A 15,586-nucleotide genomic window follows, 5' to 3' on the forward strand; every position below is an offset into this window, starting at 1 on the left:
TTTAATAATACTTATTAGTATATTGATTCCCAAGTTTTAGTGATAGTTAAAATAAGTCAAACTATCATTTTCCAAATAGATTTATAATTTTAAGCACAAATTACTTCTAAAAAGATAGGATTTTTCTTCACTTTTGAAAAAGTATAATTTCAAAGTATTTAATGTGAATCAACCTAATGAAACAACAAAAAATCAAATAACATTATTTATAAGGCAAAACATAATATTTTTGTTCTAAGCATTAGATGTGTATAATTTAATGACACATCTTACACAAAGAATATTATGTTTTGCAAAATGAAGAACAAAGTGCATATTATCTAACAATCCAAAATATGAGATATTAAAGATGAAAGACATATATGAAGAAGAAAAATCCATAAACTTTGTTGCATTACAAGGGTTGGAAGCACATAACTAGAATATAAATTACAAAATAAACAAAATACATACTTGAAAATGCTCTTGAAAAACCCCCAAAATGGAAGAGAGAATGGTAGAAAGAAGATGGTAACCCAAAAATTAAACACCCCAAAAATGGTTTTGAAATTACATATTTATAGCCAAAATGAGATTATTAAAATAATCAATTTAAATTAATTTAATTGATTAGATTAATTATAATATGGAAAATAGGGGTAAATTGTAGAGTGCAATGATGATTTTGTGGTGAAAATGTGTAGAAAAGTTGGGTAAAAATTGCATTTTAGGGACAAGGGGACAAATGGACAAGAGAGTCATTTGTTGGGCTCAATAAGCACCAAGGGGGCTGTGGCAGAGAGCTGGGCCAGTTTTCAAGCGGCTGGGCTTTGGGAGCTTTGGGTCTGGCGGCTGCTGGGAGGCTGCTTCGGGTGGGCCTAGGCTTGGAGCAACAAAGACATGTGGAGGTGCACTGGTGCTGGTGTGGGCATGAAGGTGCTGGCATGTGGAGGTTGGGCTGGGCCGAAGGTGGCAGCTGGAGGCTTGGCTGAGCAGGCGGCCCAGGTGTGGGAAGCAACAGGCACAGGCCTGGGAGCTGGACTGTAGGTGGGCCGGGCACACACGGCTGGAGGCATGGTGGCTCCTAAAGAATGGCCTAGAGGTTTCGGCTGGGCTTTGGGAGCTTGGGCCAATATGCTTTTCTTTTGGTATTTCAATAATGCCATTTTTCCTTTCTTTTTCTTGGATTTCAAGAGCCAAAAAAAAAAACATAATTCTTACAAAATAAATATAAATTAAGTCATGATAAAATATTTTCAATTATAAAATAAATCATATTAATTCTTTGAACATATTAATTAAAACTTAATTTACTTAAACATTTAAGCTAAAAAATGCATCTTTTTTCTTACAACTTAACAATACTAATTTCAAATAATTAAACTATAACAAACTATAATAAAATATCTATAAAAACATATAAAAATCTAAAAAATTATAATAAGACTAAGCAACAATTAGCATAAAAATATGATAAAATAACTCTATTTTGTAGAGTTATCAGTAGCTCCATCACGTTATAGTGAGCATGGGGTGTGGGGTACTAGATTTGATGCACGAAGCTTGAGGAGTGCGGTGGTGGTGGCAGTGAGACTCACCTCCACCCACGGTGTTCGAATTTGGGCCATGAAGTCATGGTTCTGGTGAGCTCCATCTGCTCTCAATCTCATCCATAGTCGGCGACTGAGAAGAATGGTATCCCCTCCAATCTGAGTACTCACCATTAGGAAACTAGTGAGCATTCTTCTTCTTCTTCTTAGGAAACTAGAGAGCATTCTTCTTCTTTTCAAAAAAAAAAAGTTAAACTTTTGAAAAGTATAGATGCCGAAAATCAAGGGATATTAAAGTCCAAATATCTTCTCACCATCTATATTAGGAAGTTACTAAAAATAAAACAGTTCAACATTTCAAAAATTAAAAAAAAATGAAATAAAAAAATATTCATTAAATAAGTTAAATAAGGAAACATTATATATAATTTTTGAAAATGGGTAAGATTTATATGATCAAATGTAATAAAAATTTTCAGTATTAATATAGTAAAATAAAAATATAATGTAATGAGAAAGTAAAAATCCAAAACTTCATTAGAAAAAGGTCCAATTTTTTTTTTTTAAAAAATGCCTCATTTTAGTTTTTTGCCATAATTTAAATAATAAACACTCTAAAATATCTTTTCAAAAGGCCCTATATATGATTTTTTGCCTAAGGCTCCCAAAATGCTTTGGCCGATCCTGGGTAAGCCATCCCTGATAGTGAATTTTTTCTTTGAAATAGATAGGGTAGGTAATGGGGGCAAGGACTCCTTGCCCTACACCATTTATATATTTGGATGAATATATATAAAGGAGATTTCTCTTGTGCGGGCTTCAATTTCGACCGTACCTATAGGGCTTATTTTTTAGCCTTTGATTTTGGTTTGTTGGGTGTAGGTGGGGCGTACACTAAACCAAAATGTATGTGATTTATATAAATGGAATGGAGGGTGTGTGGGGCCCAATAATCTTGTCATGCATTAATTGAATGCCTCCTTAATTTACTCCTTCATATTAGTTGTCTTTTCCAAAAGCCTTTTTTCTGTATATGTTTGAGTGTCTTAACTTGTCCACTGTATGTCTCATTCTCAAGTTTTTGCAACGTTCTTTGAAGCCGAATGATGAACAATTTGGAGACCAAGGGAGGGAAAGGCAGCATGATTTGAAGCAGTCATTGTAGGGTGTACATGGCTCCGACGAATGGGTTAGTTTTGGTTTGAATCATGCTCTTGTGTATTTCTTGGTTGGATTTTTTTTTTCTATGCTTGGTGGGTCTATTTGTCCATATTTGATGTAGCAGAGGTCGGATCCCTTGTTATTTCATTGTCTTTTCTTGGTTTGAATTTATATGATAAGGTAGTTTAGTGATTTAATTTGGGTATCTTTGTTATATTTTCACTAGTCATACTTTCTTTCTTCCATTAAATTGTTGTTGTGTTTATATATTATTGTAAATATTTGTGAAGGGGATTCATAATTTTTTTAATACATTTATAGAGGGCATATGAAGGGCATTATTGGCAATATGTTATATTGCCAAATTATATTTTGTTCAAGAATAGAAATAAGTAGGTGTACTGAATGAGGAGAAATATGTTATTCTTAATTAATTTGATTGACAAGAAGATGAATATGTTTATGATGATGGGTGAGGATTGAAACTATTACTACAGCAAAGAATTATAATTTTTTTAAATGTGACCACTTTTTTTTTTTAAGGATTTTGTTTGTTTGGAGAATGTATTATTACTTTTTGAAAAGAGTTTTGTTTGTTTGCAGAATGTATTATTATTTTTTGTTGGGAAACTGATATATGAATTGCACTGAAGGCATTCGTTTGACTGTTAAGTGGATTTTGCACCAATTATATGAATTATATAAGTATGTGAGTGCTAGGCATGTATAGTATATATGTTGTTGGTGATTGTGACTATTTGCACATTGATCTCAAATTACAAATTAAGTATGCTTATACTAGAATTTTTATAGGATGGAGGCTTTGGCATTGGCTATGAGGATCTTATCGGAATCTGTACAAAATCTCCAAAACTGTTATTCTGAGTTGAAGGAGGACGTACATAAAATTGAAGCTAGTATTAACTATCTATTAGAGCATGTTAAAGGGCGAGATGAGGATCGATGGAGGTTTCAAGGGAAAATTCTCCAATTTTATTTTGGAAGTTGCGATGACATTGCAGCAGGTAGCAACTTAGAAAAAGGCCATGCAGATGAAATTGGGGTGAAAGAAAACGAGGTTGGTCATGGCGGAGATGTTGGAAAAAGTAAGGATGCAATAGTTGAGCAGGATGAAGTTGCAAAGGAAAAAATTAGTTTGGCTGATTTGAATGTTACCACTGGTTCTCGTAGGAGTGGAGGTTTTAAAAGTAGTGTTGAAAGTTCAACAAGTGGTGGTAGCAGGACAGTGAGCGGTTCAGCAGGAGGTGGAAAACTTGCTTTGATGAGAAATTGTTTCAAAGGACAACTGAGTTTGGGAAAACTTTCATGGACCGAGGGAAATCAGTAAGAGTAAGTGTGTATGGTATGGGTTTAATTGTTTTCCAAATTTGAAAGAGGTTGTTATAGAGTAGTATATGTTGGAGAACTAATTTTGGCACTTTATTCTTTTTTCCATGGGCCAGTAGATGGCATGATTAAGCAGACTGAGAATTCTTCTTGTCAAATGAAGCGTGATTGTGCGTCAAGTGCAGATCGTGTTAGGAGTGTGGGAGGAGAGAAGGTATAGGTGGTAAATCTGTCATTTATTTTAATTATTATTTATAGGTTTGTTTAGGAAAATAATATGATTTAATTATTTAATGAAGAGGAAATTGGAGTCACTCTCAGACAATGGTGGTGGCAATATTGGGAGAGGTGCTTTTCAGGTACAGAAGTTGGGTCCTTTTATAGTGTCTACCCCTCTCCTTGACGGTGATTATGGGCCACTTCTGGACTATATATTTGATGAGAATTTGGATGGAGGGTATGTGTTAAGTTATTTGTCGAAGGTTTTTGTAGTTTGTATATTTGGTAAAGTGGGAGAGAAGTTGATTTTGCTTCATTGGTTTATATAGAATCTACTAATAGATTTTTCCCGATTGACTAATTGTTATTGGCTTGTCTATTTGCATATAGTGAGTATATTGTGGAGTCAGAATTCTACTACCTTAATCATGCATTTTTTAAATCCTTGTCTCCTGAGACTATGCTATCTGGCGAGGTGAAGTTGGAAGAACTTTTTTGATTGAAAAAATATCTAATTGAATTATGGAAAAGTTGGATTGTCGAAGAAATAGGGTTAACAAAGATTGAACTTTTATTTATTTGTTTTTGTAGGTGTTGAATGTGGTATGTGAGATGCTTACATGCACGGAACGCTTAGTATCGAAAGGGGGCCGCACTCTGTGGTACCTAAATACCAGATTGATTGTAAGTTTTGAAATTTTCTTATTGTGGCCTTTTTTTGTAATGAAACTTGTAATGTGGTGGTATTTTAATGTAAATATTAAATGACTTCCTTTTTATTTTTGTTTCCCAAGTCTTCTGGAATAAGTATCCAGCGTTTGTTTTTTGACACTGTTCACGGCAAACATGTTGGGGAAAGATTGTCTGCACGAGAATATTTCATTGGTGATCTTGCAATTTGTAAAAAGGTTTTATGATGTGAGAATAGATTTCATTGGTACCATGGTGATGCATTTTTTTTCTAATTTTAAACCTGTTGATGGTCTGCAGATTTTTATCCCGGTGCACATTCAGAACATCCGTCACTTTGTCTTGTTTCTTCTTCATGTTGGGATAAAAGTGGTAGAAATTTGGGATTCTCTTCTTCACAAGGGTAAATCCAGAGGAGCGAAATTGGTACAACCAGTGGTTAGTTCTTTGGTACTTAAAGAATTTATTTTGTAATTGTCATTGTTTTCCTTGTTATTCATTTTTTCAATCGATGTTGTGTGGTTTATATTTTATTTAAGTGAAAAAATTTAAGATATCTCAATGAGATTTTGGATGTTTTGAAAGTGTGGGGAGTATGTTTTTTTTTTCTTAGAAGTTCTTTGTCAGTGTTAGAGTTGCCTTATCATTATCTTGGTGGTAATTATTAACCACCTTTTATGTTGCTAATTGTAGTTTTTTCTTTGTAGCTAAAACAACTTGATGATCTGTTGGGAGACCAAATTGCAAGCATGGGACCTGACTGGTCATTTTCTAGCTTCACAGTTAGCACAGTGACTAATGTACCACAACAGTCTAATTCATATGACTGTGGTATATTTGTGGTTAATTGGATGGAGCAACGTCCTATTGATGACTTCCAGCATGATTCGAAAGTATGATTTTTCAAACTTTATTCATTTTTGTAGTGATTCCCATTTCCAGTCATTTTAATTAGGATTAATATTGTTTCATAAATTGATTTGCTTTGTATGGACTGTGAAGTTATATTTATCTCTACTTTGGTGTAGTTTCACTCCTAGAATGAGAGGTCACGTGTAGCTGGTAATATATTTACCTCGAAATGCAACAAGTTAAAAGAATCGGTTATGGTGGATGCAATGATTCACAGAAGAGGAGAGGTTAAGCGTGGGCGAGTTGGAAAGTAGGATGATACTTTCTCTCTATGAGTGCATTATTTTGGTTCGCGTTAATGGTTGAGTATATGGGTGATACTTGTAGGTATTTTTGAAAATATTTTTTTATTGGAATATGTCGGGTTATAATTTGGACTGAGTTGGATGGGGTATAATTTGGACTGAGCTGGATGGGGCTTACTCTTTTTCTTTTTTTTTTGTATTGCTTTCTGGTTTGGTAATCTTTTGAATTATGTAATTACATGTGATAGTTGGGGGTGGACTCTTTTTTTTAAGTGTTTGAGAATTGAGGTATGCGATAGATTGCATATGGACGAAGGTGCATAAATTTGTGTGCTGAGAGATTAATATTTGTTCATTTTAATCTTGTCCACAATGGTTTTTCGCTAGTTTGAACAGAAAATGGATCTTTGGCAGTCGTAAATTGGCACTATTTTATTTTATGTGTTGTATTTATTAAATTCTTTAGTTTCTAAAAAAATATTGAGATATGTATACTTTTGATTTCAAAAGCCCCATCCTAATAATAAGGGGCACTTGACAAGTTTTGGAAATAAGATCGTAATTCTGTTTTTGTTTTTTCAGAAAAGGAGTTGGTAGTATGGCTGCTATGGTTTTCCCAAAATAGTGTGCCCAATTGCAAAATCCAGTGACATGGTTATAGAAAAATGATTAAATTCCATGAGAGTTGAAGGACAAAAATGGAAAACATAAATAAGACATAACAATTGCCACCTGCCAAAGATCTAGAGCTTCTTTTTTTTCCATGATATGTATTCATGAGCCTTGGGTCTCGTAACGCTTGTACAAGATCAATTTAGAATTAACATTAACTAATTTAAAAGGATAAAGGTTGGCAATTAATTAATTATGCAAGTGTCTACTATATGACATCTTACCTATTATATATGTACTTAATTTATATTTCATATGATGATTAAGAATAAGCCACACAACAAGGCATTTGTCCAAATAGAATACATAAAGGTAGTACAAGTCCATGTCCAAATATAATACATAAAAGTAGTTCCCAACTAGTGGGAAGACTATAGAATACATATAGGTTGACAAAAAATGATTGTATTATACCTTGCATTCTCCATGCTGATAAGAAAATAATCTTGATTGCTGACCACTTGGGTTTTCCTCTCCTCAAGGCTGCCTTGTTTTTTCTAACTATGAAGAAGAAGCAATTTGTTGAGGTAGTTCATTGGGGCGTCATTTCTTCATCCGTGTGAGTAGTTCCACCACATTGAGGCATGGCATCTTCAAAATGTTCATCGTCTTCATCATCAGAGTCATAATTAATTTTTTGATGACCCTTTCTAATACAAGTTGCCTTGTTGTGTCCAGTTTTCTTGCAAATGCTACATTTTCTTTTCATTGCATTCTTGGAGCCCTTCATCTTTGCAGTTCCTTTTGATCTAGTAACAATCGGCTCTAAAACAACCTGGTCATGGTGTTGCCATTTCACGTTATCGTCGTAGTCGCCTTCATCTACTTCATGATTGACATACATTTGCAAGGTTATATGCATTTTACCAAGTTGTCTCATAGTCTCTTCGTAAGCTTCATGGCTCCTAGAGCCAATGTATGGAATTTCAGCCATCTTGCTTGTGATACTACCAAACCTTGCTTGGTCTTTCGTGTTCTTGTTCTCACAATGTCGATAAGTCTCATTTGGCCCGATATGGTTTGGTTCTCTTGCATTAAGTGTCCACTGCTTAAGTATTAGTGATTCTGGCATCTCAATCACTTTCACATGTTTCATTGCCTCAAATATATGCCTACAAGGAGTACCAAATGATAGAATATATTGGCACTCACAAACAAAATATTCACGGTCAGTAGTAACCATCACAGATCTCTTCACTATAGATTGTGGGTATTTCAATAGGTGGAGTATTATGCCTTTATCATCATCTGAAGTACTTTCAACTGTATATCTCCCTTGCTTTTGCATTTGATGCCTAACTTTGTAAAACATGTTCCTGGTGTATAGGTTGGATAACTGCTCCTCAATTTGAGGCATGTTAGTCTTCTCTAACTCGACACTACTATGGAGTGTCTCGTAGTCATCAAACGCCTGTCTTTGCCGGATCCATGAAAGGGACATGTCGATTGCTCTGACCACTTCATACAACTTGAGTGAACGGTTTAATTTTTTTTTCAAGACAGCATTGACACCCTCATTGCGCTGTGTTGTAGTCATCCCGCAAAAAAATTTTGCCCCCAAGTAACTTTCTGCCCACGACTTTCGTCTTTCATGAAGTATTTTTGCATAATTTGTTCCTTCAATGTCGAATTCATATTTCAAATCAGCCCACTTTTGCTCAAATTCATCCACCGAGTAATACTTGAAAACTAGATCTGTCATCTTGCTAGCAAAAGCGGGATCCTTCACCTTGACAATTGTTTTGTTGTGCAAATGCCAATAACAAAGTTTGTGCACCGCTTCTAGCATCATTTCCATTAGTGCTATTTTGATTGCTTCATCACCATCAGTGGTTACAGTTTTCGGTTTAATTCCATCCATACACTGAATAAATGCATTGAATGCCCAAATGTAGCTTTCCGCCTATTCATTGTTTAGCAACGTGAAGCCAAATATACAAGTTCAAAAGTGATTGTTAACTCCAACTAGCACCAGTAACGGTTTCCCATATCTGTTGGTCTTATATGTCGAATCTAGCGCGACGGCATGTCCAAATGTATGGTAATCAGCTCTTGATTGGCTATCAGCCCAAAGAAGGTGTTCCAACCTCCCAAATTTGTCTGTCTTGTATATACCGACAAACTCGGGGTCATGATCTATTTTATGTTCTAAATAATCCATTGCTTGTCCTGCATTTGACTCTTCAAAGTATACTGAAGTATCTCGAGAAATTCGGTTGTACATATCCTTAATTATAAATGGCATGTTCTCATAAAACCCAGCTTGCAGAGCCATGTATGACATTATTTGACACGTTCTAACACCCGCTTCCCGAAGTGAGAGTGTTGTTTGTGCGTAACCTGGTGTAACCACTCGGCTTAAGCAGAGAAATTGCTTATGTGAATCTGTGGCTACCACGTGGGAATGATCAAAAATAAACTCTTTGCATATCCACGTGTTATAATGCTTCTAAAAATTAACTCTGAAAGCCACCTTGACCTACAACGGGTCACTGCCTTGGGCTCTCGAGTGCGATCCAATCTGGACAAATGACACTATAATCTTCTCCCTTCCCTAGAACAAACCCACTCCCTCTCTTGAACGTTCCCAAATTTAGATCTTCGCATATGGCCTTTGCGAAGGCTGAAGCCAATACTCTTTGCATAAAAAAAAAAAAAATAACTCCTCTACAAGCTGAAGACGTTGGAAGAGATGGCCTACCAAGTGCTCCCTCGTCAGCAGCAAAGGGTCTTCGTTAATGTTGAATTTGATGATATTATGGTGGGAGGCAAAGTTAGAAGTAGGTTTTTATACAAAACTCTTATAATTATGATTTTTTATAAGTAATAATCTTATTTTTTTTCCTAATTAATAAATCATCAACAGAAATATCTGGATTCTGCTAAGTTTCAAGTGAGAGATTTAGAACATGTTGGGGTTTTATGACCTAATTAAAACTCAAATTCTTTGTAATCTCATTTTATTATTAATAAAAGAATATAAATCATTTTTTGACTTGGTCAATCACTTTGCTCACATGTTGTATTTTCATGATTATTTATTTAATATAAACTTTTATTAAATCTCGAGCTTATAGCTAATCTTATTTATAGTGACGTAATCACAGTGGAATATAAATATGATTATATGTTCAAAATAAGTTAGTCATAAGATTAGTCAGTGCACATGATTTACACTGACTTGCCAATCTACGATATGATCTACTTACACATTACAGTGTTATGTTCTTTCCAGAACATTAGCAAAGTAGATAAGATTGGATGTATTTGTTACATCGGACTGGACCGATATTGACAGTTGATAAGATAAGTAAACATACCGTTATTATCTATTCTAGTCATATCATATAGTTGACCATAGGTCAATTCAATCTCAATTCTGAGTGGTTAGTATTCTAACTGATAGTTTTAGATTCTCTCTAAACACAAGTCTTTTTCTAAGCCTCTTTGTTATTTTCTCTTATTCTCTCTATATCTATCTCATGTGTTGAGAATTGCCCACACTAGTCTAGGTGGTTCTAAGGATACATTGGAAGATTGTGAAGAAAATAGAAGATCGGTTCAGTTTCTTGATAATACTCTGCGACAGAGAGGATACAAGAGTTAGAGAAACTGAAGGAAAGACTCTTTAATTCCGCTGCGTATACTATAAGTATTCAATTCTTTGTTTCTCTTTGAATTCAATTTTAGAAACATGTTTTAGGCTATCTCGTATTAATTTGTTTGATATTAGATATACATGAAAATAAATAAAGATCATGTATAAGCTAATCCAACAGTTACCACATATCCGAAGAAAGATAAAAAATCATATCCATCCCCTTTCCCCTCTCTCTCATCTTCTTCATATAATTTTTTTCTAGATTTGAATGATCCTATCAGAGTAACTAGTTACTCATTCACTTTTTCATATTTTTATTAGTTTTCTTTCCAAAATTTGGTGTTTCTATAAGGGTTACAGTAAAAATAAAATCATGAAAAAATTGAATTGAATTTTTTTACATATGGTGGAAAAAACTATAAAAAAAATTATAATAATAAAACATGATAAATAAATAAAATAGTAAAATAATTTTGTAATGTTAAAATATATGTGTGAAAAAATGAAAAAAAGAAAGAAAGAAAAAATAATTAAGAAATGAAGGAAAAAATTAAAAATTAAAAATTAAAATAAAATAAAATAACTTTCAAAATCAAAGATAACATAACTATAATAAAAAATGTAGCATTTTCATATTTTACTTAGTTACTAATTATGTTCCTATACTTTAACTTTTTATTTAATAAATTTTCTCATGCAAATTATGAAAAATATAATTATCATATTTTTACATATTAATGGTATAAAAACCATATTTTTTTAAAATTCTCAAAAACAAATGCCAAAATTGTACCCAAATTGCTAATTAAGATGAAGCTATAATGGGGATGGGGCTAGTATGATTGCGGCCCACATCAGGGCCTTTCAATCGGTTGGGTTGCGCAGGCCCAAATATGTGTGGAAGGTTTCTTCTTTTTGGTAATATATAATAAAATTCACCAAAAAAATAAAGTAAATCTGGTTCATTTTAACCTTCATTTTTGTCTGTCCCGAGTACAATAAATTGCAGATACAAGTTGGTTAGAGTTTGGTGGATTTATATCTAATCCCATCAATATGGTAAGTGAACAATTCATACAGGACTGGGGAATTTGAAGTAGCCTTGCCGCGTGATCCTCTCGGCAAGTTGAAGGAGAAGATAAACGAATTCGGTTCGAATTCGGTCGTGTTCGTATCTGGTACACTACGCAACGGGGACAGTCTGCGGTAGGTCCACCAAGCAATCATAGAGAGCAAGCGATACTCATGGTGGAGGTTTGTTATTTCTGTCCCTCTCTAATTCATTTTACTTTTTCTCGAAAATTTGGAGAAGATTAAGCCGATTTTAAGTTTGCTATATGGGTCTTTCATATTTTCTTTGGAAATTATAAGTGCCGAAAGTTAGATCTTAATTGCTTTGAATTTAGTTCAAATGGGTTTCTTAGATTATGTCAATCAACACTATCAATTATAATACTGACAAATTTGTTACACCTTTCACTCTCAAAGTTATATTTCAAAATTTCAACTATTATGTTTGTCAAAGGCCTTGACTATGGTGTGTACAGTTCATAGATTACATTAGTCTTTCTATTATTTATGAAGTAACCAAAGTATCCAATTGTGTATACATATTTTTCCCCCTAATTTTTTCCTTTATCCCGGTATATGCGAATAAAGGAATGGGAGTTAGAAGAATGACAGGGGCTTCGATCATTACATGTATATCTTCATGTTCAAATTCATGGCAAAGCTCGACTTTTTAAGGTAAATCATTCACGTTTGTTCAATTACAATAACTGTGATGGTATTTTTTTGCTTTTAACGTTATAACTGTGTATGTCTCTAACTATAGTTCTACTAACAATATTGTTCCATGATATTTGTATGAAGTTCGTGTTCTTTTACATGTCTTTGTGAGGGCTTTTGTTTACAAGTAACAATTTGGTTGTGTGTTTTTATAAATATGTAATTAAAACACTACATGACTCTTTAAAATTTGGAGATTGATTGTCTGAAACATGTATATATTGGTACTTTTGGAACTTAATATTCCCCTTTTTGTTGACCTAGGTTGCATCATGTTTTCTAATGATGTTTATGTGATGATAAATGTCGATACTAGCTAGAGTTAGCATCGACAAGCCAAGTGGATTTAAAGTAGCAGCAAAAAATTTTGAAGCCAAAGACAACAACAAACTCCTAAGGCGTAGTCAACGTGGAAGGATAAGGAACCAACTGTACAACATACCATGGACTTTAATTCAATTGATAAAGAAGTTGATGATGTGGGGTTCTCGACTTCACCTGGCCCCCCTATTTTTTCGTCAAATAAGAGAAAGGAGTCCAGTATAGATCACATTATTACCATACCACATGGACAATACGGCATTAGAAGGGGCCATAAACAAAGTGGACTCATAAAAAAGGATACTGTGAAATTATACCCATCAGAGCATTTGTCATTCAAGGTATACATAAATCCATTTAATAATTTCTCTACTCGATCTCTTTTAAACATTTAACGTTTAATACTTAATAATTTTTTTAATATTCGTTGCATTTTACATCTTAAGTTTATATTGTCACAAAAGTAGTACACTAACAAGGGGTAGTTTTATTGTTCAGAGGACACAAATAAAAATAACAGGAGAGGGTGAAAGGGAACTAATTCTGAACTGGTATAATGAACTTTACCCAAATGTTAAATCACAAGTGGTATCCTCAGGTCTAAATTTTTTGGTAGATTCCATTCCATTAGGCCCCTTAGACCATCCATTGATACAATCCCTAGCTGAAAAGTGGTGGGACACTACGCACACATTTATTTTCGAGAGCCTTGGGGAAATGACTATGACTCCAAAGGATTTTAGTGCAATAACTGGATTAGCCGTGCACGGGACACTTTAAAAATCGATAAAGAGATTCATAAAAAAAAAGACATTGTTCTAAGACTTCTTGGACAACCATTAGCAAGTATTCAAAAGAGAAAGGTTACCATTAGTTGGTTATACGATGCATACCAAGGCATGACGACTAAAACATTGGAGGTTGAAGAGATACTAGCCAGAGTGTTCTTAATAGCACTGCTTGGATCAACATTATTTGCACGGAGCAATAACATGGTCAATGTGTGTTTGTTACCATCCCTTGTTATAATTGACGAGGTAGGAATGTACAACCGGGGCGCTGCGGGCTTGGCTTACTGTTATGAACAAATGGACGACCTATGCAGACAATGCACCACCTCCATAGGAGGACTATGGAAAGCATGGGAGGTAATATTGTTTTAAATATGGTTAATCTAAATTTATATGTATTCACAAATAATAAATCAAAAAATAAATAATTGCTTCATGAAACAATCATTCTTCTATGAACTAGTTATGCTATGTTACACACAGGTGTGGGGAAGAGAATACATTCCTTCTTTGCGGGTTACATCTCAGTGCATCATGTCCAAGGTATTTCCAAGATCCTTGCTATGGATTAGCTGCCCTCTGCCAAGCATGGAACATTCAATCCTATTGGACTACTACAGAGAAATACTAGATAATCTAACTTTTAAAGATGTAAGTAAGCGAAGATGATATTTTAGTGTAGGTTTCCTTTCTTACTAATAGAAATGGTTAATGATAATATTATGTCAATAATAAATCTTCATATGCCACATAGGTTCAATGGTTCCCTTGGGGGGAAAGAAAACGCCAACCTGCGTATGTGAGGTTCTCCGAACAACCAAACACTCGTAGAATCCTCCTATTGGGATTGCATGGAGGCGAATGGTACTTGGCTGAAAGAGTCACAATGCAAAGTTACAACATTCCACAAACAAATATCCCCAAGATACCTCCAAAATCAATGATAGTAAAAGAGAAAACAATTCTTATATCAAATAATTGGTGCTTAGCTGGGAAGCCCGGAAGGAATTTTTTCAAAAAATCCACTAAGTTGACATATGACGAGTACATATCGCTATTCTTGTCCAGCAACAATAATGAAGAGGTTAGTTTCGAATTCATAATTAATATTATTAAAATATGTCATAATGCTTTGTCTTTAATATATATATTCCCTAGAACTTCCACTGGATGCCCCAAAACAGGCGGATAACCTATTTTCAAAGGATGGCCTGGATGAACTAATCAGAAAGGTGAAATAAGTCTCCGAGGTTTATTATGTAATTTTCATTGAGTGTGGTTGACAACATTATTTTTATTTTTGGCTTAGAGAAAATGCATAGCTGCCACAGGACTACTTGCTAGGTTGGATGGTGTCCAATCAAATCTAATTCAACAGATTAACACAACTAGTGAGACCTTCAAGACATACTCCAACATCCTAACAACCTTGATGATTGATCTGGTAAGTTTTATAATACCAATTTAATACATCAACTTTAAGGAGTAAAGTTCATACCACACAAATATATGTATAATTAAATGTTAATTCTATTCCCTTGACTTTCCATTTTTCATAGGCACAAAATTCCCCAACAGAACCAAGCAGAAGACCGACAATTGAAGATAACGTCAGCACCAACTAAATAAATAAATAAATGAGAGTAAAAAAATAAGTCATATTCTACAGTACTGAACTGTTAACTAGGAGAGATCCACCGTCCAACTTAATATGTTTATTCGATACTAGTTAATAATATATTGTGTTTTCTTCTATCTTTCATATATATACAAAATCACTTTAAAATGTTTATTGACATGCCAGACATTTGAAATTGTTGAAAAAAAACTCACACCAAACACATGTAGAAAAATTAACCTTCGCCCTCCACTCCCATCTTCTAGTCAGTTTTAAGTATCATCATGTTTGGAATTGGGGCAGACTTCCAAACTTATTTAATTTTTAATGTGCTAAATTGAATGAAAGTTTTATTTTAAATCTTCCAAAATAGTAATATCAAGAAATTAGTATTGTCAGATACACTACCAATTCTTTTATAAATGATTAAAATAAAACATATATCTTTACTTATTTGATTCCACAAAGCTACCAATTTCTATCCTCAATTCAGAATCCACTTCAAATGAAAAAAATAAAAAAATTTATGTCAAGAACAAGAACTCATATATAGGTCTTTTGGCTCAGTCTGCCAAAAATTAACGAGTAAGAGAACTCTACTTGAGATTACCGATCATACATAGGCCCACTAAAAATCTCCAAAATACAGTACTAACTTAACATTGCATATCAGCTTTTAAAATGAAACCAAA

General features: G+C 33.9%; 4 protein-coding genes across 8 annotated transcripts; 3 read left to right on the forward strand and 1 right to left on the reverse strand.

Moving 5' to 3' along the window:
• The first annotated feature begins 3,504 nt into the window (after nucleotides 1-3,504).
• LOC133791815 (uncharacterized) lies at nucleotides 3,505-4,854 on the forward strand. Its single transcript, XM_062229726.1, has 4 exons — nucleotides 3,505-4,034; nucleotides 4,086-4,251; nucleotides 4,337-4,575; nucleotides 4,848-4,854. The coding sequence occupies exons 1-4, from the start codon at nucleotides 3,505-3,507 to the stop codon at nucleotides 4,852-4,854; spliced, it is 942 nt and encodes a 313-aa protein (XP_062085710.1).
• A 181-nt stretch (nucleotides 4,855-5,035) lies between these two features.
• LOC133791816 (uncharacterized) lies at nucleotides 5,036-6,112 on the forward strand. The gene is made up of 3 exons (XM_062229727.1): nucleotides 5,036-5,384; nucleotides 5,654-5,839; nucleotides 5,987-6,112. The coding sequence occupies exons 1-3, from the start codon at nucleotides 5,103-5,105 to the stop codon at nucleotides 6,110-6,112; spliced, it is 594 nt and encodes a 197-aa protein (XP_062085711.1). The 5' UTR covers nucleotides 5,036-5,102.
• A 1,195-nt stretch (nucleotides 6,113-7,307) lies between these two features.
• On the reverse strand, nucleotides 7,308-8,636 carry LOC133791817 (protein FAR1-RELATED SEQUENCE 5-like). The gene has a single exon (XM_062229728.1). The coding sequence runs from the start codon at nucleotides 8,634-8,636 to the stop codon at nucleotides 7,308-7,310; it is 1,329 nt and encodes a 442-aa protein (XP_062085712.1).
• A 2,711-nt stretch (nucleotides 8,637-11,347) lies between these two features.
• LOC133788245 (uncharacterized) lies at nucleotides 11,348-15,068 on the forward strand. Of its 5 annotated transcripts, XR_009873156.1 has the most exons (9): nucleotides 11,348-11,630; nucleotides 12,036-12,122; nucleotides 12,429-12,826; nucleotides 12,984-13,633; nucleotides 13,760-13,927; nucleotides 14,031-14,360; nucleotides 14,435-14,508; nucleotides 14,586-14,720; nucleotides 14,836-15,068. XR_009873156.1 is itself a non-coding variant. In XM_062225648.1 (8 exons), the coding sequence occupies exons 4-8, from the start codon at nucleotides 13,385-13,387 to the stop codon at nucleotides 14,899-14,901; spliced, it is 948 nt and encodes a 315-aa protein (XP_062081632.1). In that variant the 5' UTR covers nucleotides 11,348-11,630; nucleotides 12,036-12,122; nucleotides 12,429-12,826; nucleotides 12,984-13,384; the 3' UTR covers nucleotides 14,902-15,031. The 5 variants fall into 5 exon arrangements, 4 of the variants coding, with proteins under 4 accessions (XP_062081632.1, XP_062081635.1, XP_062081633.1 ...); XM_062225648.1 differs by lacking the exon at nucleotides 14,435-14,508 and having other exon boundaries at nucleotides 14,836-15,031; XM_062225651.1 differs by lacking the exon at nucleotides 14,435-14,508 and having other exon boundaries at nucleotides 13,527-13,633; nucleotides 14,836-15,031.
• The last annotated feature ends 518 nt before the right edge of the window (nucleotides 15,069-15,586 follow it).

The sequence above is a fragment of the Humulus lupulus genome, chromosome 7 (genome assembly GCF_963169125.1).
Source record: "Humulus lupulus chromosome 7, drHumLupu1.1, whole genome shotgun sequence".
NCBI classification, from domain to species: Eukaryota; Viridiplantae; Streptophyta; class Magnoliopsida; order Rosales; family Cannabaceae; genus Humulus; species Humulus lupulus.

Bases quoted from the DNA above. Each gene is read 5' to 3' on its own strand.
- LOC133791815 (XM_062229726.1), top strand. From the start codon at position 3,505: ATGGAGGCTTTGGCATTGGCTATGAGGATCTTATCGGAATCTGTACAA. The intron at 4,035-4,085 runs GTAAGAGTAAGT...CAAATTTGAAAG, and splicing joins TCATGGACCGAGGGAAATCA to AGGTTGTTATAGAGTAGTAT. The intron at 4,252-4,336 runs GTATAGGTGGTA...TATTTAATGAAG, and splicing joins GGAGTGTGGGAGGAGAGAAG to AGGAAATTGGAGTCACTCTC.
- LOC133791816 (XM_062229727.1), top strand. From the start codon at position 5,103: ATGTTGGGGAAAGATTGTCTGCACGAGAATATTTCATTGGTGATCTTG. The intron at 5,385-5,653 runs GTTAGTTCTTTG...TTTTCTTTGTAG, and splicing joins CGAAATTGGTACAACCAGTG to CTAAAACAACTTGATGATCT. The intron at 5,840-5,986 runs GTATGATTTTTC...TTTCACTCCTAG, and splicing joins ACTTCCAGCATGATTCGAAA to AATGAGAGGTCACGTGTAGC.
- LOC133791817 (XM_062229728.1), bottom strand. From the start codon at position 8,636: ATGGATGGAATTAAACCGAAAACTGTAACCACTGATGGTGATGAAGCA.
- LOC133788245 (XM_062225648.1), top strand. From the start codon at position 13,385: ATGACGACTAAAACATTGGAGGTTGAAGAGATACTAGCCAGAGTGTTC. The intron at 13,928-14,030 runs GTAAGTAAGCGA...TATGCCACATAG, and splicing joins ATAATCTAACTTTTAAAGAT to GTTCAATGGTTCCCTTGGGG. The intron at 14,721-14,835 runs GTAAGTTTTATA...CATTTTTCATAG, and splicing joins CAACCTTGATGATTGATCTG to GCACAAAATTCCCCAACAGA.